The sequence below is a fragment of the Vigna umbellata genome, chromosome 6, assembly GCF_029865625.1.
Source record: "Vigna umbellata cultivar VRB3 chromosome 6, Vumbellata_1.0, whole genome shotgun sequence".
In the NCBI taxonomy this organism is placed as follows: Eukaryota; Viridiplantae; Streptophyta; class Magnoliopsida; order Fabales; family Fabaceae; genus Vigna; species Vigna umbellata.
In genome coordinates, this window is record NC_142170.1 from 36241265 (window position 1) to 36266135 (window position 24871).

Below are 24871 nucleotides of genomic sequence, written 5' to 3' on the forward strand. Positions count from 1 at the left end.
TTGTTTTCATACTTATCGTACAACTTAAACACTTTTTTATTCAAATAAAAATAGTTTGAACACTGTATATTCTACTAAATTCATATTGATACGACTCTTGTTATATTACAAACTATGCAATATACTTGCTAGAAAAAATGATTACAGTAGAACATCAATAAGAGAAAAATTCTAATTTTGGGTCAAAGTTTGAAGACTAAAAACATGTTTAACTTCTTCTCTATCTACTCATATGGTTGTTCCCAACACTCATTCACTAGTCTCAACATATTAATTAGGTCCCATGGTAGACAGAAAAAATGACAAATGCATCACAAAAGATATTGACATAAGATTGAAATTATTTTATGTTCCAAATTTTGATATAATTTAGTCCCAAAAAATTGAAAAGATATAATTGTCATAAGTCAACAATATTAATTTTTTTTAAGTATCAACTCTGTGTTGTTTACACTCTTTGACACCTTCCAACTCAAATGTTAACCAAAAATATTGTTTATCATGTAGAAGAAAAATTAACATAATTAGGTTAAAAATACTAAATACATTCAATTTTCAAGGTTGAGATTAAAATATATCACAATTTGGAAGAAAATGAATTATAATTTCACATCCAAATTTAAGAAATACAAACATATTTATTCTATTTAAAGTGCTTTATATTTTAATAATAATATTTAATATTTACGTTCTTGAAAAATATTATGAAAATAAGAAAATTATCCATACATTATATTGGTAGAATACTAATTAGAAACAACCAAGAACTTTATATGACTATCTAATGTCAAAATTACTTTTTAAAAAGTTATAATGTGAATTAACATTAAATTAGTGTTTTTATAAAAAAGTAAATAAATTGCTAATTATGGCTTACGAGTAACCTGCTAATTAAGTTTAATGTAATCTGTAAAGCCATGTAAGTTTATGTTTAACAAGAGAAAAGCGATTAAGGGGGAAAAAAGAAGCAAAAGAAGTGATAATTATGAGCATTATGTATAGTTTAGAAGCAAAGTCTTCTCCTACAGGCCTCAAAAGGCAGAGTGTAGAAACAGCCTAAATCTCTAACAATTTCTTCGATCAAATCCTTGCAGATATAATCTTGCAAAGCTAACCCAATTCTTCCAAGCTCTCGTTTTTCTCCCCAGTCAACGTCCCTACACACTTCATCCACACTTTTTATCATGGCTTTGCTACTCCACATCACCAAATGGTCTTCGTCGCTCACTTTCTTGTACCCTGACTCACATGTCATTCTCTCGTATATGTAAGTACTGCTGATTTCTTCTTCTCCCGGCTTCTTCAACAACTGTTGTTTTTGTTGTTGTATTCGCGCTGCACACAAAAATGTCATCATCATCGTTAATCATATTATGTTTTAATCCATCATACAGATACAGAAGTAGTACTATAGATAATAATAAGAAGAAGAAGAATTTGTGCTTTGTGCTTTAATCTTGTTAAAGAATTGGATAACATTTAATATAAAAAATAAATAATTTGAAAATTGGACTTATCAACGATGTAGTAGCAGCAGCAGGCAAGCAACAACGCTCTTGGTGGTTGGGGGAGATGGGTGGTTTGGGTGGGGCTATAAATTAACAAATCCCTGAAAAAGTGCCTCTCTGGGTGGCAGGTAAAGCACCAAAGGTGGGTGTTTCTTTTCTCTCTCCACCCTCCTTTTTCTTTTGAACATCTTTTGACTGCCTCATGAATTGAGGCACAGTCTCTAGAGTGAGTAATAAATTGTGGTCCAACATCCATCCACCAAAGTACTACATTTTATTAGTCTTTTGTTATTTAGGAATCAGAAATAATAAATATTCTTTAAGTTTGGTTTCTAGCTAAAACAATATAGTGATTGCTGGGTAGAGAACGTGAGATATTTTTATCTGTGGTGAAACGTACAGAAAAGGAACATTAGGAGAAGAATAATTATTCAGTGGTTTGGTTTTAACAGATATCTCTGGATCACTTTATGTTAAATTGGGTGCAAGATGATTGCAGTGGTAAAAGGGAATTAATCTGTCTCCCACTATGAAGGTCATGATGGTATACAAAGAAGTTATGATTTCGAAACATGGAATCCTAAAAATCATGGGCAGCAGCAGTGTGCTTTTCGATCAAACATCATTGTCTCTCCTCTTCAAGGGTAAGTACTAACTACTTTAACACCATCGAATGTAATTACAAACTATGCTACCTTTCGGGTTAGGGATTCTGGATGTCATTTCACAAAATGACATTTAAGATGCTTGGAATTGGCATTATAGCACATGCCACTTATTTATTGATTTCAATAATAATAATAATTAAATAACTTTACTTTTTGACTTGGCATAATCTTAAAACTAATTCCAAAATTTAAAGGAAAACAATTTTGCTACTAATCCAAATATAATAACTATGCTTAATTAGCCAGCTGTGCCCATTCTTTGTCCACTTTAGACATTTCATACCTAACTAGGGTCTAAAGAAAATACTTTTGGAAATTTACATTTCAACTTTAAACATGTGTTCCGATCAGAAAACAAAAACTTTAAACATGTGCAAGAGATTAGATGAAAGAGACCAAAAGAGGTAATCAGCTCATCTAATGATCTAAATCCTATTCCTTATCCTGAAAAATCCACGGATATAAAAACATGGAGTACGAAATAGTAACAAGGAATGGAATATTCAGACCACATGAGTTAAAACTAGATTATAGAATCATTTTTTTAGGATTATAGTCTCGCTTTCTCTTTCTCTTTCATTTTATTATTATTAGTAAGTATCGTCCGTCTTCGTACCACGCATATCTAGCTCCAATAAGATGATAATTGAGTATTATCTAAAACTGAAACTAATTTCCTAACAGTGTTTTGTGGGAGAATTTTCATAAAATTGATTTCAAAGAAATGTAATTTATGTTTGGATGTATTTACTCTACAAAATTAATGAATTTTCGGAACAATTTTTAGCTAACGTAAGAGTTCAAAATCAATTATAGAACCAAAATAAATATCTTAATGTAGAAAAAAGTGAACATTTGTAAAACCAAAGCCGTTCCAAGAAAAATTTCCAGTATAACAGGTTTTAAATCAACGAAGCTAATTACACTTCTTGAGTCCATGCAGAAGTAGAATTAAGCTACTTTATTATAAGCATATCTTAGAATAATTTACAAAATGAGAAGAATTATCGTAGATTTTTATTTGGCCACATTAATCTATAATTAAAGTGAAAAAAATAATTTTATCTAAATTTAAAATGATGAAAATGCTCAATGGGAATGGATACTACGGTTAAGCGGAGGCTTACCAAATGAATGTCGTCCCGAGGGGCAACTCGGACTGAGTGGAGAACGAGTGAACTCGTCGAGCACGGACACAGGACTCGGTTGCTGTTGCTGTTGCTGTTGGTCACCGTTAACCACTGAACACTTCACCTCCGGAACCGTTCTCAACTTATCATCCAAGCCAACGGAAGCCACCGCCGGCGACGGTGACTGCCGAGGAGGATCTGCCAAACGCACGGACTCGATTATCTTCTTCAGCGCTTTGAGATCCTCGTCGCATCTCTGCAACGCACCGAGCAGCTTCTGCCTCTTCTCCGCCACCGAATCCGTCGGCGCCGGAGCCGCCTCTAGTCCCATGAGCCTCGCTACAATCGCCGGCCCCTCGCGACGGCTCTCCTCCGGAGCCGCCTTCACAATGGAGCAGCGAATCTCCGCCGGCAACGTCGGGCTCCGCGGAACCTCGCTCGACAGCTTCCGTTCGCTGGCGGCAGCCTTCGCATTTTCCGGTCGCGAATTTTCGGCGGCGGCGGGAGTGGAATTCTTATTAATCTGCCTCTTTCCTGAGAATAAGGACAAAAGAAAAGAATATTGTGTGACTAAAATTTTCCGAGAAAGGAACGAAACAGATATGGTGTGGGCCCGAAAAAATGCGAAACGAAACGCACCAAATGTAAGGAAGCGCCGAGAGCGACGCGCATTGGAGCTGGAGATGAAGTGGAGAATGCCGGACATGCAGCCGATTGTTTTGGCGTGAAGCTTCTCCGGCGGAGTTTCTCTCCGCGACGACGACGGCGACACCGCGCTGCTTTGTCGCTTCATCGGTCTCTCTTTGTCTCTCTCTCTTCCTTGGTTTGACTCGCCTACCCCTGTGTTTGTGTGAAAGAGCAACGGTTATGACAAAAACAACGTAAACTAAAGCAAATTGCACGTGGAATGTTAATTATCATGTCTCGGTTACTTTTCCTCTTTTCGTTACTGCCTTTCTTTTTCTTTTTCTTTTTCTTTTTCTTTTTTATCTGCGGAATGGTAATTAATTTGTTAATAATTACGTCTCTCCATTCTATTTTCCATTCTGATTAAGTATTATTATTTTTTACAATGTGATTAGAAAGAGTATTTTGTTTAAGAGAGGTTTGTTGCACGGGATGTGAATGACACCCCAAAGAAAAGGAAAAGTAGCAGTAAAAGGAATGGTCAATCGGTCATGGCTTCGGCATCCAATTATGCATGACACTCATTATTAACAATGGAGTCATGCCCCTACTTGTAACCTGCTTTCAATTTCAATTATATAACAAAATGAAAAAGAAAAAAACTACTTAAACCTGGAAATTCATTATCTTAATCAGATTTATTTATTCCTTGCGAGGATAAATTAATCGTACTTAAGCATCTAATTAATAATAAATTGACAATATTATGTTAATGATATTACTGTTGCGACCTGTTTTTACACTTAGTCATAGTACCTCATCATATCAATAGTTGGAGTGCATGATTAGGTTGTGTGACCTACTTAATTTATGACGTAGGGAATACACTAATTCTAGTATTCTCTAACACATATCGATCCCTTCCTTATTTATTAGGTCATCTGACTTACAAGGATAAGGGATACCTAATTTTATTAAAGTTACCACTTCCATATTTAGTCTTTTCATCTGTACTTTTAAAACCTATTGTGGAAAATATTTATCACAATATATAAATATTTCGAAAAGATTAACAAGTCATTGGCTGTAAAATTACATAATTATATTTTTATCCAAAACTTAACATGAAGTAATATAGCACTATTGTTCATACCGAAACAAAATTGGATCTCCAAGTCTAAGAAAAATGAAATATATTTTTAAAATTATTTTCTATATTTTTTTAATAATAAAGTATGTTTTTTGAAGTTATTTTCTATTAACATCACCTTATAGGATTACAGAAAAAATATATATTTAAATTATCTTTTACTTCCATTCAATGAGATTTTTAATATATCAAAACGAGTCTTTTAGTAAAGGTCTAAAAAAAGTATAATTAATTTTTAAAACTAATTTTTCATTTTTCAAAAATTAAGGATCAAAGGAAAGAATATTTGATTTTAGAATAATTTTTTCAATCTTATATAATATCAATATGTTAACATTAAGTATGTTAAAATAATATTGTTTTAGTCCATTACTCAGAGTATTATTCACTTTAAAGTTTAGAATTTCGTCTTAATTTTATCCTTAAGAAGATTAAGAAAAAAAAATTAAATTATTTTTAAATTTATAAGTGATATTAAACGGTTAAACATATTAAAACAAAACTAAAACTCTAAGATAAAAACTAATATTATTTTAAATAAACTTTATACAAAAATTTATGAAAGGAAACAATTGTAACTAATTTAGTCTAAATTATATAATCACGTTAATACTTAACATGTATAAGAGATCTACTCTTTAAATTAATAAAGGCTGATCCTCGTCCCGCCCTCTCAATTAAATAATTAATGAAATCATTCTTATATTTACATAATCAGGTTAATAATCATTTTAATCAAGTTAATCACTATATAGGATAATGAGCATGTTATAGATTATTTCGTATTATTTTAACAAATTGTGTCACCTCAATGCATGTCTTTTACTATAGCATGCATAGGAAGGTAACCATATAAAAATATAATCAATGGATTCCCATTGCTTTTGGCTTATTCAATGATTACCATTCATAGCTTAAATCTAAAGTCATCGATTTTAAATAAAAAGAGAAGAAAATTAATATAAAAGATTATAGTCATTGTCTCACCGATGTCAAGTTGGTAAAACCCTGGAATTTTGTTGCAAAAGAAGAGAGTTGTTCTATTCTTTTATACATACATATATATATCATAGACATTTGTATCTTATATTTTTCAAAAAGTGTAAATTGCTTTTAGAAGCTATCACACTTTTTTAAAATTTTATTTCTCAATATTTAGCCAATGTTTATTTTTTTTACTTCCCAAATAAAATAATGGTGAAATTAAGAGCCGTTGGATTAACCTGGCGAAAACATCAAACACTCCATGATAATTATGAGAATTGGACTAATTGCGACTTTATCTTTTAGCTTTTTGAGGGAACTTTTTGGTTTAAATCTAGTTTTACATTTTACGTAACGAGATTTGTCTCTTTCTGTAAAACAATTTCTTAAAATAATTTCTTAAGGTTGTAGAATATTTACTTTGCAATTCCTTAAATAAAATGTTTATTGAGTACTTTGAATAACGTGCAGTAAATATGTTGACCTTTCAACAACCAACAAGCTGAGAGAAAATAATTAATAGCCACCGCAACTTTAAGGCATTCTGCGACCACACTTCTAAAAATAAAGCAGCTTCCCTATCATTTTAGAAAAAGGAAAAATATAAAATTGTCATGAATGTATCTATCTGCAGGTGTTGTTAAGCCTCAACATTTAGTAGAGAGAGGGGAAAAGAAGATGAATGGGAAAAATAGATGAAAAAAACTGAGTGGAAATGAGAGTTATTTCATTTTTTTAAAATATACTTATAATATTATTTTTTATTTATTTGTATATATTTATTATTTTAATTTTATTGAGAAAAGGAAAGAAACATAAATGTCATATAATTGATTAGAGCTATGTTGATTAATTATTTTGGAAAATATCGTCCAATAAGTAGAGAATGCATTATTTTTTCTTTACTTTTTTACATTTTTTTGGCACTGAAAAACCTCGGCGAGTCTCTTGCGAGTTTTATTTTAAGCAACCTAAAAGTAAAGCTAGTATGTCTATTTGTTTAATTTATTGATGTATATATATATGTGTAATTGTTCGATGATATATACTATTTGAGATTTTTTGGCTTACATTTAAGTAATTGTATGAAATTTAGTGTGATTGAGCATGTTATGTTGGATTGCGTGATTTATGTCAAATACTTGTATGGGGAACTAGTTTGTGCATTATAGTATTAAACACACGAATTTCTTAATGAAAATATATATTTTTGTTTAACTAACGATCTAAATTGCATGAAATAAGACATTAGATGGTGAAAAGTTGGAGGAAGAATTATTCCAATTGTGTATTATTGGTTGTACAGTTATTTGGGTAATGAAATTATCTTAATTTATTGAGTTAAGATTGTGCGTAAACTAAAAGTGTTTAAATTAGTTTAGGTGCTAATATTTAGTGAGACATGTTTGATACAAATATTTTAGGGTTAAATATGTTTTTAGTTCCTAAACTATCAAGCGATTTTGTTTTAGTCCCTCTTTCAAAGTAAAGTACTTTTTGGTCTTTCACCTTTAGGAAACCATAATTTTTCGTTCTAAAAAACCAACGACGTTAAAAAGAAGCTGAGCTGGCTAACGGTGGAGTGTCACGTCATGTTTTTTTCTGATACTGAGTCAATATGTCTCTTATCGTATGGTAATGCCAAACAATATTGTTAATGGCCGAACGATATTGGTGGTGACAGAACGGTATTGTTAATGACCGAATGATATTGGTAATGGTCGAATGGTTATGATGACTAAATGACCAAATGGTATTGGTGGTGACCGAACGATATTGGTGGTGGCCGAATGGTTATGATGATTGAATGATGATGGTGACCGAACGGTGATGGTGACTGAATGGTGATGGTGACCTAACGGTGAGGGTCAGATTGACTCAGTTTGAGAAAAAAGATGACGTGACACTCCACCGTTAGCCAACTCAGCTCCTTTTTAAGGTTGTTGGTTTTTGAGGACGAAAAATTATGTTTTCCTAAAGGAGAAAGACTAAAAAGTACCTTAGTTTGAAAGAGTGATTAAAAACAAAATCGCTTGATAGTTTAGGGACTAAAAACATATTTAACCCAATATTTTAAAAGACAACTATTTACTATCTTTGAAAGTTTTTATCAATGCTTTGAAATGGATTAAATAAATTTGATGAACTTGTTTGAATAATGTCATATCTATACATTCATACACACACATATAATTATACGTGTACATGAATAGACGACACTAGTCCAAGTGGTGATTCTAAATAAACTCAGATTGTGTTACGTAAAAACACAAATGTGTATAAACTAATGTAGTTTTTGAAATACTTTAGTTATATATGTTAAGACTAGATGATCTAGTCATGATAAGAAGTAATTCAACAATTGTTTCAATAATTTATACCATAATAACTGAGTCTTAGAATAAAACAATTTGTAAACTAATATATTTGTTATAAATATTTTTTATTAAAAAAGTCTTAAAATTGTATCTTTATGAAGCTTATATACTAGGGTTATGTTAATTGATATTCTTATCCTAACAAGTACTAGACAACACTTACTTAAAGCTCATAATAAGAGAAGACACGAGTCAATATATATATATATATATATATATATATATATATATATATAACAAGTAACACAACCTCAATTTAAATTTATTAAATTATTTTAAAGAATTGTCATGATGTTGATCTACACATTTTCTTGAAAACTCTAATATAGCATACTAACTTTCTACTGATGTTTGCTCAAAATAGTATCATCAATACAAGAAAAACATGTTCAAAACAAAAAGTTAATACAAAGCACAAGTGATGTGACATTATACTCTATTAGATAAATGGTTACCAAGTCATGTTGCAACTTTCACATGCAATAGAATATCAACACACTAATCTCAACTATTTTTATTCAATGTCAACAAATAGAAAGTTTGTTTTGCATAACCAACTAAAAATTTTATACGAAATATCATTGCATAAAAATATTATTGTTTCTTTTCCCATCAGTAGTAAAAAACATATTTGAGATGTTCCATATATTTGCACACTAAACCCGTTAATGTTCTCTCCCACACCTGATGTTAGAACTTGTTTCAACTGTTAGAAGTTAATACATCTACCTAAAGATTGTCCATAAGACAAATGTTATTGTTCATAGTGATAAGATTCAACATTCTTGGTTAGGAGACCAAACCTAGAGAGAGTTGGTAGAGTCTTTGCTATCAATGGAGGGAAGGCCTCACACTTTGATACTGGGTGAAATATTTGTATGTAAACATTGGGTATGATTTAAGAGTTTACATGACTATATATATATATATATATATATATATATATATATATATATATATATATATATATATATATATAAAAGTTGATAGTTGTTTTTACAGAGTTGAAGACGTATCCTGTAAGGACTTCAACAACTCCACGAACATCTAACTTTTTATTTCAAAGTGTTTGTCTTCCTACTAAATACTTGTCCTTCATAAGATGAATGAAGATTGTGTCTATAGAAAACACTCTTATGCTTATGTCAGCAAAGTATTAAACATGTAATTAATGAGAACGTAAATACATCAATGATTGTGCTATTTATAATATAATTATTAATTTTATGGTCCCTTACCTGTATGAGCCTAGACTTTGGCCTATGGTCCATTTACCTTTTATGAGCAAGTATTTAATCATATTCTGATAACATTTACAATATTCACTTATAATTTGTACTACATCGTTCTAAGATGAAATCAATATTGATATGATCGAGAGATACTCAACCATATACAATACAATAATTTTCACACCAACTTTCATAATAATCATCACTTCTACAACTTTTAACATTAAACTTATTGGAAGCACACATATTCAAAATAAATTTGATATGTCTATCTTTAAAAATATCCTAATATCATCTTAAAATTAAATTAATTATTAAATTTCGTTTATATATTGATTGTATTATATATTTAATTAAAATATTAGTTCATTATTTATTTTTTATTATTATGATCATATTATTCTATGTGATTACATAATTTTCTAGATATAAATAGTTGTAGGAAGTTAGTAGTTTTTTTTATAATATTTGAAATTTGTCATATAGTATATATTTATATTTTTTGGAATAATATTCTTTTAATGTATACATAGAGTGTAACACTTACCAAATGTTTGTGTTTAAGGTGAGTTTGGATGGTATGCCATATTTGGAGATATCATCTTTATGTTAATAATTTAATTGCCCTTTTCATAAGCCATCTACTACTCTCATTTGTCCAATCCTATGATCTTTTGGGGTTGTTAAGAATATACATTTAATTTTTACTTTAATCCACAGAGTCATCGATATATGTAACTAAATTTATGACTTGTGGTTACATGTCAACACACACATTTAATTCATTTGCTTTTTATGTTGCTTGTGCTACAACTGGTCTTCTCTCTTAAACGTGGGCCATATTCCAGTAATCTATAATTATATATAATAATTATACGTAATAATGAGGATATTTTTATTTAATACACACATGTTATCTTATACTACAAAAATAATATATTTTGGGGAAGGTTATTTTTCGGAAGTTTTCGGAAGTTTTTATTAAAGACCGCAGTTATGTTTTTTATTTTTTATTTTTTAAAACTTTTCGTCGGCTATACAAAAACCGTCCATAATATTTAATTTATCTTTTGAGGGTTACTCCCTACACAATCCCACTTTGTTTCTTGTACCATCACATTTTTTTAAAATTCCAAATTATCTTTTATATTTTAAAATATCTTATATCCCCACCTCTTTTCTTTAACGGATGTCAACATCCGTTGAAAAAAAAATTCTTCCACAAACGTGCCACATCCGTGGCGACATCCGTTGCCTTTTTTGTTTTTAGTTTTTAGTTTTTTTAATTTTTTGTTTTAAATTAATATATAAATATTATTTAATTATTTTAAAATTATTACTTAATTATTTATAAATTAATTTTATTTTATTTAATAAAATAATTATTATTAATTTTAATTTATGTATTATTATTTAAATAATAATTAAAAAATTTATTATACATATATTAAAACGGATGTGGCGACATCCGTTGCTTTTTTTCTTCTTAGTTTAGTTTTTTTATTTTTTGTTTAAATTAATATGTAAATATAATTTAATTATTTTAAAATTTTTACTTAATTATTTATAAATTAATTTTATTTTTTAATAAAATAATTATTATTAATTTTAATTTATGTATTATTATTTAAATAATAATTAAATTTTTTTATAAATATATTAAAACGGATGTGCCACTTTTTTTGTATTTTAGTTTTTAGTTTTTTAATTTTTTATATTTTAAATTAATATATAAATATTATTTAATTTTTTAAAAATTATTATTTAATTATTTATAAATTAATTTTATTTTATTTAATAAAATAATTATTATTATTTTAATTTATATATTATTATTTAAATAATAAATAAAAAAATTTTTAAAAATCTATTAAACGGATGTGACACATCCATTAACGGATGTGGCCACATCCGTTGAAGTTTTTTTTTTTAAATAAAAATAATAAACTAAAATATAAAATATGTAAATGGATGTTACGGATGTCAAAGTCCGTTGAAGGTGAAACGGATGTTGACAGCCGTTTTATAGAAGGGTAAATAAGGTATGGGAAGGTGTAGGGAGCAGTTGGTGGTGGTGGAGGGAGCAACTCTCTTATCTTTTTTATGAATATTTTCTCAGTCCTTTTTCTCTCTTTTCTTGAGCCTTTCTTTACGTATGTCTCTCAGTTTTTGAACTCATTTTTCCCAATCATACTTCTTTCCCGCGTTGTTTATCTACGTTTCTTGGATTTCAGTTCGCGTCTCAAAGGCTTATCTTCATGTCTTGAAGCCTTTGCGTCTCGAATGTTGTTCTTCACAAGGTGTGGAATTCTCGCGCAAGGAGCATGGCAAAGGAGGAGGTTTGTGTTCGGTTTTGGTAGAGAGGAAACACAAGTTTCGGCGGCCAGGTGCAACCTCCATCCTCAGCGTCACGCGGTGGGTGCCACGGCGGTGACGTCTTCGCCTCACGGGGACGGGCTTCGCTAGATACGGTTCGAATCGTGTTCTTTTTCTTTTTCCGATTCTTGTGATTTGGGGTTATGTGTATTTTATTCTTTAATAAACAACCGTTAAACTGTCAAAACTACTTCATATTTATTTTTTATCTCATTTTTTAAAAATTAAGCGAACATTTATTTCATTTATTTTAACTATGATTTTTCTTTAAATTTAATGTATCATATTGAAAAATATTTTATTTAAGCTATAATGTATAATTTTGTGGGGGCGTAAAGGCGCTGTTCTATTATATTAATATAAATTGGTTTTTATTCAAGACTTTGACCTTTTAAAACTATATTTCTTATCATTTAAATTTCCAGAGCAAGGAAAATAATAATTTTACATGACATTTGAATGTTACATTAATTTGATATCTTCAAACAACATGGATTAATGTGCAGTTAATAAAAGTAATAGTGAAAGAAAAAAAATGAAGACTAATATGAAAAATGTTAAGAATATTATGTTAAAAAAGGAAGAATGTCTTATGTGAAACAAGAAAAGAGATTGAGTTGTAGTGGGTAATGTTTCTTCCACTTAACACAAATGTTCGTTGATTGATGACTTTATGTATGATTTCCTTTCATTTTAACCAATTATTTTCGTGCATAGACATCATTTGGAGTGTCGTTGAGTTCTCTTTTTTCCCTCTTCGGCGGTGGTTGTCTTCTCCTCACCCTCACAGCGACACCTGTCTACTACCTTACCTTCATGGTTAGTTTCATTTTTCATTTTTTATTTTTTATGTATATTGGTTGTTGCATTTTCATTTGTTGTTGCACTTTTCATTGGTTGTTACTATTTCTAAAATTCTAGAAATTTTTGTGGTTCTTGTGTTGTATATTCATTTTTCATAGTTTCAATGGAAAAAAATATTGACAAAAAAACTCATAAATTGATGTCGATTGTTCTTACAATGGATGTCAATTTGTTCCATGTTCGAAGTCGGATTGTTCTATGTCCGACGTCAATTAACCTCAAATTTTTTAAATCTGACTTCAATTTAACATCTTCTGATATGATGTCGGCTTCAAATTTGACGTCATAGGCCAAAAACCATCGACATTATACTGTTTTTTACTAGTGAAAACTTTAATAACTTACTTATTAAATGAAACAATGTTGATTGTTGAGTAATTGAAGATGAAATAAAGTTTCAATAACTTCGTCTTCTATCCTTCCCTGTATTCTTGTAATGCCAACAATGTGAGTATTTTCAATATAATCTTTCCAATCTTTACTTTGAAGGAAAAGGTGGAAAAATTGATGAGATTTTAACGCTAGAGTTTCATTAATTACATGAGTCATTCGAAAGACTTCTATCACAAACTACCCACATTCAAAGATTCAAAGACTTCTATCCGAGATAATCTTTTCAACTTTCCTCTTCCGCTGTTACTCTTAATAAAATCCACTCACTATACATAAACCATAAGACCTACAATATCACATGGACGTATCATTCAAATGTCAAATTCAAATACATGTAATACCATTACTCTATAACTAATACATGGTAGTGTTTGATTTCTTTTTTCAAATTTTACTTATATTAATAATCCAAGATATTCTTTTGATCTGAGTTGTTATTTTCTTCATATTTAAATTAAAATTCTATTTAACTAATATGAATATATATATATATATATATATATATATATATATATATATATATATAACTATTGACATGAAATATATTAAATTAAAATTAAGAATTAAGATGGAAAATTTTGCATAATTGCTGCGAAAATAGGAAAAATTAAGAAAAAAATATAAATTTTTTTATTAAGTCTTCTTGAAACAATATCTAGAGAAAATGTAAGTACAAAATATATACTATGTATAATACTTTTGCTTTGAATCAATAGGAAAACATATTTACGATATATATATATATATATATGTATATATATATATATATATATATATATATATATATATATATATATATATATATATATATATATATATATATATATATATATATTGATATTGATATACGCACTGATAAACTGTTTTATGTCTGTAATTTTACATCTCACGATAAAAGATAAAATTTTGTATATTGAAATAACATCATGGATAAGTTAGAGTTTGATTTTAAAGGTATATTACATTTTATAATTAAATAATCGAATTTTAATTCAATTTTATAAAAATTTGATATTAAATATGAAACTTATCTAATTGTAAATAGAATAAATAATAAGAGTAGTTTCTATGTTAGAACCTAAAAGTAACAAAATCTTAAACAATTACTTTATATTACACTTATTTAGTGTGACGAGGGTGAAAGTTATTTAAATTCCTACTATATGTATTTAAGATTTATAGATAAAAGAATGAATTCATTTAGTGAGCATAACAAATGTATGTACTTAAATTTATTAATCTACCAAAGGATGTACATGCTTCAAAAAATACATTTATATCATCATTAAATTAAGAATTTTGTTTGAGTATATTTAACATAAATAATATAAAAGCAAATAAATGCTAAAGAATTAGATATTAATTTAAAAAACCTCATTAAGCATATTTATAATAAAGTTAATAAATCAAAATAACAAATAAAAATGAAACACGTCGCCTGAGAGATTCGAACTCTCGCGGGGAAACCCCATGTACTTAGCAGGCACACGCCTTAACCACTCGGCCAAAGCGACGTTATGTTATATTTTAATATTGTTAGATTGTAACAATATTTTATCTGTTCTAACTTCAACGACATTATAATTAGTAAAGAAAATAAGCAGAGAATTAATACAGAGTGTTTATCTTGATGCTTTCGTAGTGGGGTCAACTCTTTTCTTGTATACAAAATATTATTGGCCGGCAAAAATATGGGGTTGGTTTATGCTAGTCATTTCTTTCTGCACCCTCCTACTTTCCACCAAAGTGGTTAAAAGCTCCAATTGTCCCGGCCTCCATCGTCACCCTTTTGCTGATGGTCATTTTATGGTTAGTTTAATTTAAATAGGGTTAATTTACTTGTATATTTATTTAAAGGAGTAGAAGTTTTTAATATTACAAAATAGGGCATAATCAGATGAAAATTGTCAACTTTAATAGATAAAGTCATTCTTGTTGATTAGACTTTAGAGTAAGAATGAAGTTATATAATGTATGACTTTTTTCTTTTAATTGAAGTTGTCTACTTAACTAGAGAATAACATTATCTGAAAATTTGTGACCACTTTTTCATATCCTTTGATCCTAAGTATACTAACACTATACAAAGCAAGAATTTAACTCAAACCTCACAACACTCTACAATAAAAGTATAAGAAAAGTCAAATACAAGTTTAAAGTGTCTTTGATTGTGGAAAAAAACATGGACTTAAAGTTCATTATATAGTTACCGCACTCACTCCATAACTTATCCTAGGTGATGTGAAACTTTTCAAAATATATTATTTTCACCAGCCAATAATTATCAACATTCATAATCATATTAGGCCACAATATCATAAACATATCCACACACAATATACATAAACCATTATTTTAATATACATCTAATCATGTGTGTGTATGTATGTATATATCGAATCACATATGCATCTCTGGTTAAATACAACATCAACATATGTATGTCATTTGAGCTTCATCTTTGTTTATTGACGTTATTCTCTCATATAAAGGAAGACTTTCTTGCTTGAGTGACGTTATGTTCTTCAATAACTTTGGATGAGAGAGAATTAAGGCGGTTTATTTCATTCAATTGTCCTTCCGTTACCTAAGTGACCATCTTTAGAGGAGAAAGAATTGGTCTGATCATCTCTTACTTAACCACTCATTCATTGCTTGAACAACTACAATCCTTCCATATCACTCAACCATCACATTATTGCTTGAGAAAGTAGACTTTGCTGCAAATTCAACAAGTTCTAAAAAATGTCATCCACATTTCCTCCTCAATGCTTAAGTAACCACTTGTTACTTAAGCAGTGAAAGTATGAGATAGGAGAAACTTCTCTCGACAGCCCTGCTTAATTTATAAAAAGCTTAATTTATAAAAGACAATTGTGCTTTTGGTCATGATAATTGACATTATCATGTTTATTTTCATATTTTATTGATATTTTTGTTATTAAATTTTTAAATAATTAAAGTTTTATTAAATAATTTTAGAAAGATAAGTATTTTATCTTTTGTTTATAGATAATTAAGGTTTTATTTAATAATTTAAAAATATAGGTATTTGGTTTATAATTTTGCAAATAAATAGAAATCATTCAAAATTAAAAAATATACTGAGTTGGTTATTTCAAGTATAAATTTAAGTACAAATTTCAGACTCAGGCCAATTATGAAAGTCTTTAAATAAAAGGCTCCATAGAGTTAGAAAAAAAATCCTTTTTGGGGAGACATGGAACCTGATCTAAAAGGAGAGAAAGCAAAGGCTCAATCTACAAGCTAGAGACATTCATCATTATTCTTTTCTAGTGTTTAGAACCTATGAGATTAACTAACTTCCTTATTCACGGGGATGTTGGATGTAATGTATCTTAACTCTTTGTAATTTCTGTTATTCGGTATGTTTCTTTTTCATTACTCTTGTGTTCTATTCTCCATCTTAACTACATGAATTGATTGATTGCATATTTATGGGTATTTGATTATTAGATGCAATATTAGAACCTATACTAGGATAGAAAAACTAATTGATTGTGGATTTAGACATAGAGTTCATCATTGGTCATTCTTAACATTTGAACTTAATGCTTAATGTGAACTCTTAATAAAAAAAATCTAAGACATTAAGATTTTTATTAATAAGTTTATACTTGTCTATAAGACATTAGGACTTATTAGAAGTGGTGTAAATGCTAGATTAAAAATTATGAAGTTTGTTGTTTTCACATTGAATTGGAACATGAAATCCAACTTTAGAGAAGTCTCAATTGTATTTATTAGTTTTATCATTTAATTGCTTTCAATAATTTAAAATTTATCTTATGAAAAATTTATTCCTTTTATTATTTTAAATTGTTTAACCTAAATCAATAAATAATCACAATTTTACTGAACAACACGAGTCTCAACTTAAAAATGATATTTGGACTTATCCACTTTATTATTTGTACAATTTAATACACTTGTCAATATTGTAATAAGTTTTTGGTGTTGTTATCCAATATTGACGTTTTATTTAATAAATTGCATTTTATTTACCAATTTAGGTTTAAATAGTTTGTATTGCTTTTATTTTTATTATTTACATGTTTAGTTAAATTTTATTTATAATTAAAACAAATTGTTTAACTTGTCCTTTCTAGTGTTTCCTTATTTTGCATTATAGACATGATCATCATGGAGTTTTAAAACTAAATCCTAGAAGATGGAGATCAAAATGGTCAAAGAAATGGATTGTTAAAGAAGTCAAAGCTTATAGGAGTGTTGAAATTGAAGATCTTTACCCAAAAAGGACTATAATGGTGACTTGTGAAAAATTTGAGCCTTATAGGCATGATGAAGAGAAGAAGCACCCTAAAAAGATTGATCACGAACCATGAATACTAGGCGTCAAGTTAAAAGACGTTAAACAAGCGCTTGTTGGGAGACAACCATATATTTTCTAAGTTTTTTAAATTTTCTAAGGTATTTATTTATTTTTAAAAATTTTCACATCAACCGCTAGGCTAGTGTTGCTCGCCTAGTGACCAAATGTCATTGTTTCACAACTTGCTAGGCGACCTAAACTCGTTGGGCATCCTAAGCTCGCCTAACAAAATTTTGCATCTCTTTTTTTAAGAATAGAAGTTTTTTTTTTCTTTATTTATATTTGAATGATTTTATTTTTCTATTTCTCTTTTATTTTTGTATTAAAGAATTGTCAAATTTTTAATATGTGTCTACATTTACTTAATCTTAAACTTAAACTTATTCTAATCGTGACTTTTAATTCTATGTTAGATACTCTCCAGGATTGATTTTCTTGTCTCACAATTGTGCATATAATTGAGGTAACTATTGGGCATATAATTGAGATAACTATTGATTGAGAGAATATTTAGTGTGTTTGCATTAAATGAATCTTTGTTTATTGTGAGAGTATGCCATATTGTTTAATATTTGAGTATTGTGAACTTGTGTGTAAAGAGTTACAAGGGAAGCAAATTATTTCCATAAAATTACTTTTTACCTGATTCTTATTAATACAATCACCTAAATGGTTAAAAAAGATAAAGAAAATTGTTTTGAATAATGTGTTTAAAGCTTTCTGGCTAACTAACCAATATGTTAATCATATGTTGTTAACCTTTTTTAGCATAATTGTTCCATTCTTTTACCCTTAGCCTTTAGAGAGAGAAAATATCTTGTCCCACACCTTAACAAGGAGAACAAGTTAATGTTGAGTAAAATAAAAGTATGAGATCATTTGGTTGAATAAACTTAGGGTAGGGTATCATTACCCAACCCTAAGAAAAAATATATATGAAAAAAAAGAGAAAAAGACAACAAATCGCGACAGGACAACGATAAAAAAAAGGGTTTTAAAAAGAGATTTTTGGAGTCGCCACCATAGTTTATTTTGGAAAACTACGAAAAAACCATAAAATGATAAGACACGGTCCACGAAAACCAGATTCCGGGTTCAGGAGTCGGTTACGCGTAGGGAAGGTATCAGCACCCTACAACGCCTGCCCGAAGGCAGTACCTTTAATTAGATGCGCGCAAATGATGTGGTTTACAAAATGTTTAACTATCCCCTAAAATAAAACTCTTAAAGAAACAAAATATATATTTTAGTTTTTTGGGCCCGACAAGGATTGACCTTGCTCCTACGTATTCTCATTCAAAATGAGAAATCAGGGTTACGTAGTTCTTTTGAATCTATTTGAGAAATTTTGTTTAGGAAATTGTTTGAGAATTTTGTTTGGAAATGATTTTGGATTTTTGGGAAGTGAACCTGACAAGGACTAGCCTTGCTCCTACGTATCTCCACTCTTGATGAAGAATCAAGGATCACGTAGTTCTGGCCGAGAGATTGTTTGTTGTTTGAAAATGTGGATGTTTTTAGTTTTTGAATATTTTATATTTTTGGTATTTTTATAAAAGAAAGAGAAAAGGTGTTTAGCACAAGGACGATACGAGCGATCACACATGCGCTTAACCTTTAAAATATTTTTTTTGTATTTTTTATAAAAAGAAAGAGGAAAGGTTTTTAGCACAAGGACGATGCGAGCGATCACACATGTGCTTAACCTTTAAAATATTTTTTGGTATTTTTTTATAAAAGAAAGAGAAAAGGTGTTTAACACAAGGACGATGCGAGCGATCACACACGTGCTTAACCTTTAAAATATTTTTTTTGTATTTTTTTATAAAAAGAAAGAGGAAATGTTTTTAGCACAAGGACGATGCGAGCGATCACACATGTGCTTAACCTTTAAAATATGTTTTGGTATTTTTTTTATAAAGGAAAGAGAAAAGATTTTCAATTATTCTTAGGCTTGGCCCAGCACTGGCCCGCGGTGTAGGGGGTGCGCGGGTGAAGACAGGGGGTTACGCAAAGGGGGCTGGGTCAGCAACAGGCCCAAGGCCTTTTCATTCTTCAGTAGCTCAGGGAACCCTTAGGGGTTCCCCCATTCTCTGCGCCAACCACTCAAATGAGACCCAAGGTCTCTTTCTCTCTGCACAAGAAAACCAGAGGTGCCCACCTCCGACCACGTCCCAGCCGCCACCCAAACAACCACCGCGGGAGGACCCTCTACCCGGTCCGAAGCTTCGCTGGCGACGCCAAGTGACACTCGGACTGCCGCTAACCATAGCCTCAGATCTCTTTTTCACCCTTCATCGCGCGTGAGAAGAGAACGCACTCGCCTTCCGCCAGACCGGCCACCGCGAGTCGTCGTCAAGCCGTCGCCAGCTCAACCGTGCCACTGCTTCATCAAATCCAGCCACCACGCTACTAAACCAGCCACCGCGTCCCAGCCTCCATCCAGCTGGCAGCCGCGAGCCACCGGGGCTGCTGCGATGAGCTCTCCTACTTCTCTTTCAAGGGTTCCTTCGTCTCCAGCATCACCACCGGACCGACGCATTCTTCCCTCTTTTCTTCTCATTGTTTTATCGTTTATTGATTGGTTTAATGTTGATTGATTTGTGTTCCGTATCTCGTCTATTGGGATTGGAAACGATGAGTGTGTTGTGTGCATATGAGCGTGAGGGGGATAGTTGATTGTTTGATAATGGTGTATGGGTTGGCGAGATGGGGAATGTTGTTGGTTGGAGGGTGAACAGAGGCATTAAAGAATGTTGAAATTAGGAGAACTCGTGATGCTCAAGTGTTTTGAAGCGGATTGACACCAAAGGGATTTTCAGAGCTCCAATGTGTAGGGGTTCTTAGGGAAAGGTGATGAAGATTTTCGGTAAGAATGTAGAATGGAGAAAGGGTAAGACTCTTACTACGATACATACTCAAGCAAGGCAACTTCAAGCATAAAAATGAAACATAATGCAGCAAACTTACATGACTATGTCCACACGAGTGAGTAAGGTGTGCTTACCTCTTGTAGCTCTGCTTGCCTTTGTCCGCTTCGTCTCCGATGATCTCTCCCCTTGTGGCTGGCGTCTTTCTTTTTTTCTTGGTGAATCGTGGAAGCTCTCACCAGGAATCGATGATGATTTTCCTGAAGGCTCTCCAGTCTTTTCTTTCGGTCCCCCCTCTCTCCCTCAAAATTCCCTTCTTCTACCTTTTTCGAGATTCCTCGTAACCGTTTTCCTCTCCCAATCCAAATCGCGTCTGTGCCCACTAACTCTCCCTATGCGTCGTCCTTTCTCCCGACAAAAGTTTTTTTTTTGTTTTTACTAAAGACAAAATAGAACATTCCAAATCTCTTTATTTTATTTATTTATTTATTTATTTTTTATAGTAATTATATTAGAACAAAACTTAACAATAAAAATAAGAAGTAAAAATAAAGTTTAAAAGTGGAAATTATGAAAGGAAAAGTAAAATAAAATAAAAATGGAATACTAAAAAAGGAAATAAGAATAAGAAAAAGAAAAGAAATGAAAAATAAAAATATAAATCAAACTGAGTAAATAATAAAACATAAGACAATAGAATACGATAAAGCCAAAAACCAATCCGGACGAAATTTGGTATTGACATCATGTTATAAGAAAGATATGAAAATTTTTGGGAAAATTATTTTGTAGAGAATATCAGGTTACCATCAATTATTTACATTTGGTTGTTCACTTAGTCTTAATGGTGCTTTTGAATTCTTGAAAAATCATATTTCTTCTAGTGAAACCTCATTACAACCTATGAAAGACATTTTGATCTACCCCTTGTATGAATTGTGTAAATTAGATGATATGCAAAAGTTGATGAAGTGGTTTTGTAATATGTTGATTATGAGTGATCATTAATAAACACTTGTTAAAACGGAATACTCATTCTTTGTGAGCTATTTTTTTAATTCAATAGTATGATTATTATATCTTATATTGTTTTTAGGATTGAAGTGAATAAATAGAGTCGTGTCATTTTATCTTGAGTTTTGAAGATACAAGTAAAATTATCTTCTGTTGCATGATTAAGATTAATTGAAAAAGTCATTTGCTTATGTATTAGTACGACAAGTTTACATGAGTCTTTAGTTTTATCTTTCATAAAATATGAAAAAGTTTAAAGTTTCGAGTATTTTGATAATTGATATTATCATATTTTTTATGTTTATTTTTATCTTTTATTTGTATTTTTGTTATTATCTTTTTAAATAATTAAGGATTTATCAAATAATTTTAGAAAAGATAAATATTTTATTTTATTTGGATAATTAAGGTTTTATTTAATAATTTGAAAAATATAAATATTTGCTTTATAATTTTGCAAATAAATAAAAATCATTGAATATTAAAAAATATATTAACAAAATTAGTTATTTATTATTAAGTTATCAAAGAAAAGACTACACATAGTTAAAAAAAACCCTTTTTGAAAAATAAATCTTCCTTTTCGAGGAGAGAAAACTTGATCTAGAAAAAGATAAAGATAAAGTATACACTAATTCCACAGGTTGAAGATGTAATGAATCTTAATTCTTTATGATTTTTTATTCAATATATATATTTTTATCATTATTTTCGTGTTCTATTATGGACCTCAGAATCTAAATTAAGATGAAGTGATTCTGCGTCTTTAACATAAATGCAGACAATTAATATAAAAAAATTTAAGATATTAAAATTTTTATTAATAGGTTTAGATTTGCCTTTAAAATATTAAAACTTGTTAAACAATGACATGAATTCTAGAATAAAAATCAGGAATATATTGTTTGGTTTTTTCACATTAAATCGAAACATGAAAGAAATCTAACCTTGATGAAGTTCCTGTTCCATTTGTTAATTTCATCATTTAATTGTTTTTTATAATTTATAACTTATCTTACTAAAAAAATATTCCTTTTATTATTTTAAATTGTTTAACCTAAATCAGTAAATAATTAATTTTACTAAACAACTTTAATTTATATGAAAAACGATACATGAACTTTATTGGTATAATTGATATTATTGTGATAGACCTAACCAAAGAGAAAATGTAAATGATAACATTCATACAACAACAGAACATTATGAAATTAACCTCACACAAACACATTTCAAATCTCACATATCAGTGTTCTGTTTTCTGAGGATGTCCCAGGAAGGTAGCATCAGCGTTCTCATCACTGCAATAGAGGCAAGGATGCTGATTAAACCCCTGACCTTGCAGCACCTTCCTCGCCCTCACCACCACCTCTCTGTTGCTCAACCCACCCTCCTTCTCCCTCACCACCATCTCCACCGCGTTGCTGAATGCCCCGTAGGCTTTCCCGGCGACGCCAGGGTTCATGTCCGCCGACGTCTCGTCCGCCTGGCACCCGCTCAGCAGGATCCCCTCGTCGGGTCCTAGCGCCTCCAACAGAGCATGCGACGCCGTTTGGAACCTCAAACTTGCGTTGGAGCCGAAGAGTTCTAGCATATGGGTGCCGATGTCCGTGGCGGTGGCTTTTGTTAGGGAAGATAGGTGTTGCTGTATGAAATCATAAGGGATTGTCTTGTGGGTAAGGGTGTAACTGGTTTTCGATGTGGAACCATTCTGAACCGATGAAGATGGACCTATTTGCTCTTTCTCTTTGTCGATGAGTCCTCCACTGTGGCACGAGTCTGAGAGGATTGTCAAGCTTGCACCCTTTGCTAGCCTGTTTACTAGTTGCCGGAAGTCCAAATCTGAAAAATGAGTAATGATTTTTTCATAGCTTATTTTTCACACAACTACTTTACCTGAGCATGGTTAAGGTGTTGGAGTTATTGTGCAAATTTAAAGATGAATGATGTGATGTGAAGTGAAGTGAGAAGTGAATATTTCAAGGTAACTATACAAACCAGTGATGAGATTGAAGTCACAAGGCACAATAGCCTCCTCATGGTGGACGGTGTGGCCATGTTTCTTGGAAGGGATTCTGGTTCCATGTCCACTGTAATGAAAATATAGCACATCCCCTTCTTTAGCTCCATCAACCATCTTAGCCAGTGCCTGCTTGATGTTAGCACCGGTGGGCAATTTACAAGAGTTTGGTGCATCAGTGAGCACCTCAATGTTACTGTCATCAAACCCAAATCGCTTCACCAGAGTCTCCTTTATGGCCAACACATCGTTTATGCAACCATGCAGCTCATTTGCGGTGTTGGGGTAGTTGCAACCCACCAAAACTGCCACCCTCTTCTTCTGCGCCTCCATTTTTTGGTTTCACTTCAAAGATGTGAAGACAGTGAATAAAACAAAGTTTGTCAGAAAGATTGGTTTCTGTGTGTGATTATTGCTCGTTTAGTTTCCTCCATTTATATAGTTCTCCGGGGAGCATTGCATTTGGCTACCCCTTTGGATTTGCCACAAGCAACATTATGAGACGCTTGTGTTGGCTTACAAGCCAGGGAACTTCTGTTTTGGACAAAAACATGCTGTGTGTGAAGAACTTCGCTCAACTAACAATTGCAACTTTGGAATGTTATTTGGGAAACAATAATTAGAGTAATTTATGTTGCAGCGGGAAAAGTTGTTAGCTGCAGGAATCACTAATTTATATAACAAGTTCAATTTAAAGATGCCAATTGGTGAATCTGAAGTTGTTACCTCTTTGAGTACTTGGATAAGGAAATTTCCAAAGCAGTTTAAAAGGGATTTTTCTTAAAGACTATGAAAAGGGTGAATGAATAGTGACATGAATTTGGTGAAATCACCTTCTTTTTTGCCCTTTCTGGTTAGTTTTTAAGTAACAAGAAAGAAAGAACGTGTTTCCTATTTGACTTTGAAGTAACTTTTATTAAGCAGAGAAGAATATTTAACTTAGACTTTTGACTGTCTCTGGAATCTTGAAAGTTTGATCCAAGTCTAAGCAACAACAATACCAGTTAGTCCCTTCACGTATATGAATCGAATCTAACACTTGAAAATGATATCTCGTGTGATTGATCATCCAAAGACACGTATACAATCAGCTAAGGCCAGGTTCGTTTGCCTGTAACTTATTTGATCATTTTACAGCAGGTTGATAAGTGTAAGCAGATTCTCTACATAGAGTCTCTAATTATTGAGAACTTTCAAAATTTTCAAATTTTATTAGTTTGCACCAATCATTTATAGACGAAGGGATTCGTGCCTTTCGAGAATTTCAAAACAACTTATTATTATTATTATTATTATTATTATT

General features: G+C 30.8%; 2 protein-coding genes, 1 long non-coding RNA gene and 1 other non-coding gene across 4 annotated transcripts; 1 reads left to right on the top strand and 3 right to left on the bottom strand.

Annotated features, from left to right (window-relative positions):
* Window positions 1–963: 963 nt before the first annotated feature.
* Window positions 964–4283, bottom strand: LOC148197371 (uncharacterized). Its single transcript, XM_088092584.1, has 3 exons — window positions 3946–4283; window positions 3304–3840; window positions 964–1335 (listed from the first exon to the last, which is right to left on the bottom strand). The coding sequence occupies exons 1-3, from the start codon at window positions 4097–4099 to the stop codon at window positions 1004–1006; spliced, it is 1023 nt and encodes a 340-aa protein (XP_087948710.1). The 5' UTR covers window positions 4100–4283; the 3' UTR covers window positions 964–1003.
* A 7467-nt stretch (window positions 4284–11750) lies between these two features.
* Window positions 11751–13021, top strand: LOC148197372 (uncharacterized). Its single transcript, XR_015780099.1, has 3 exons — window positions 11751–11830; window positions 11912–12148; window positions 12771–13021. It is a non-coding gene; the product is annotated as an uncharacterized LOC148197372 (long non-coding RNA).
* A 1721-nt stretch (window positions 13022–14742) lies between these two features.
* TRNAS-GCU (transfer RNA serine (anticodon GCU)) lies at window positions 14743–14824 on the bottom strand. Its single transcript has one exon. It is a non-coding gene; the product is annotated as a tRNA-Ser (tRNA).
* Window positions 14825–22625: 7801 nt separating this feature from the next.
* On the bottom strand, window positions 22626–23998 carry LOC148197374 (metacaspase-9-like). The gene is made up of 2 exons (XM_088093263.1): window positions 23547–23998; window positions 22626–23390 (listed from the first exon to the last, which is right to left on the bottom strand). The coding sequence occupies exons 1-2, from the start codon at window positions 23899–23901 to the stop codon at window positions 22795–22797; spliced, it is 951 nt and encodes a 316-aa protein (XP_087949389.1). The 5' UTR covers window positions 23902–23998; the 3' UTR covers window positions 22626–22794.
* Window positions 23999–24871: the final 873 nt, after the last annotated feature.

Bases quoted from the DNA above. Each gene is read 5' to 3' on its own strand.
- LOC148197371 (XM_088092584.1), bottom strand. From the start codon at position 4,099: ATGAAGCGACAAAGCAGCGCGGTGTCGCCGTCGTCGTCGCGGAGAGAA. The intron at 3,841-3,945 runs GTGCGTTTCGTT...CCTTATTCTCAG, and splicing joins TCGGCGCTTCCTTACATTTG to GAAAGAGGCAGATTAATAAG. The intron at 1,336-3,303 runs GTAAGCCTCCGC...TTTTGTGTGCAG, and splicing joins CTCGGGACGACATTCATTTG to CGCGAATACAACAACAAAAA.
- LOC148197374 (XM_088093263.1), bottom strand. From the start codon at position 23,901: ATGGAGGCGCAGAAGAAGAGGGTGGCAGTTTTGGTGGGTTGCAACTAC. The intron at 23,391-23,546 runs GTTTGTATAGTT...CTCATTTTTCAG, and splicing joins TGACTTCAATCTCATCACTG to ATTTGGACTTCCGGCAACTA.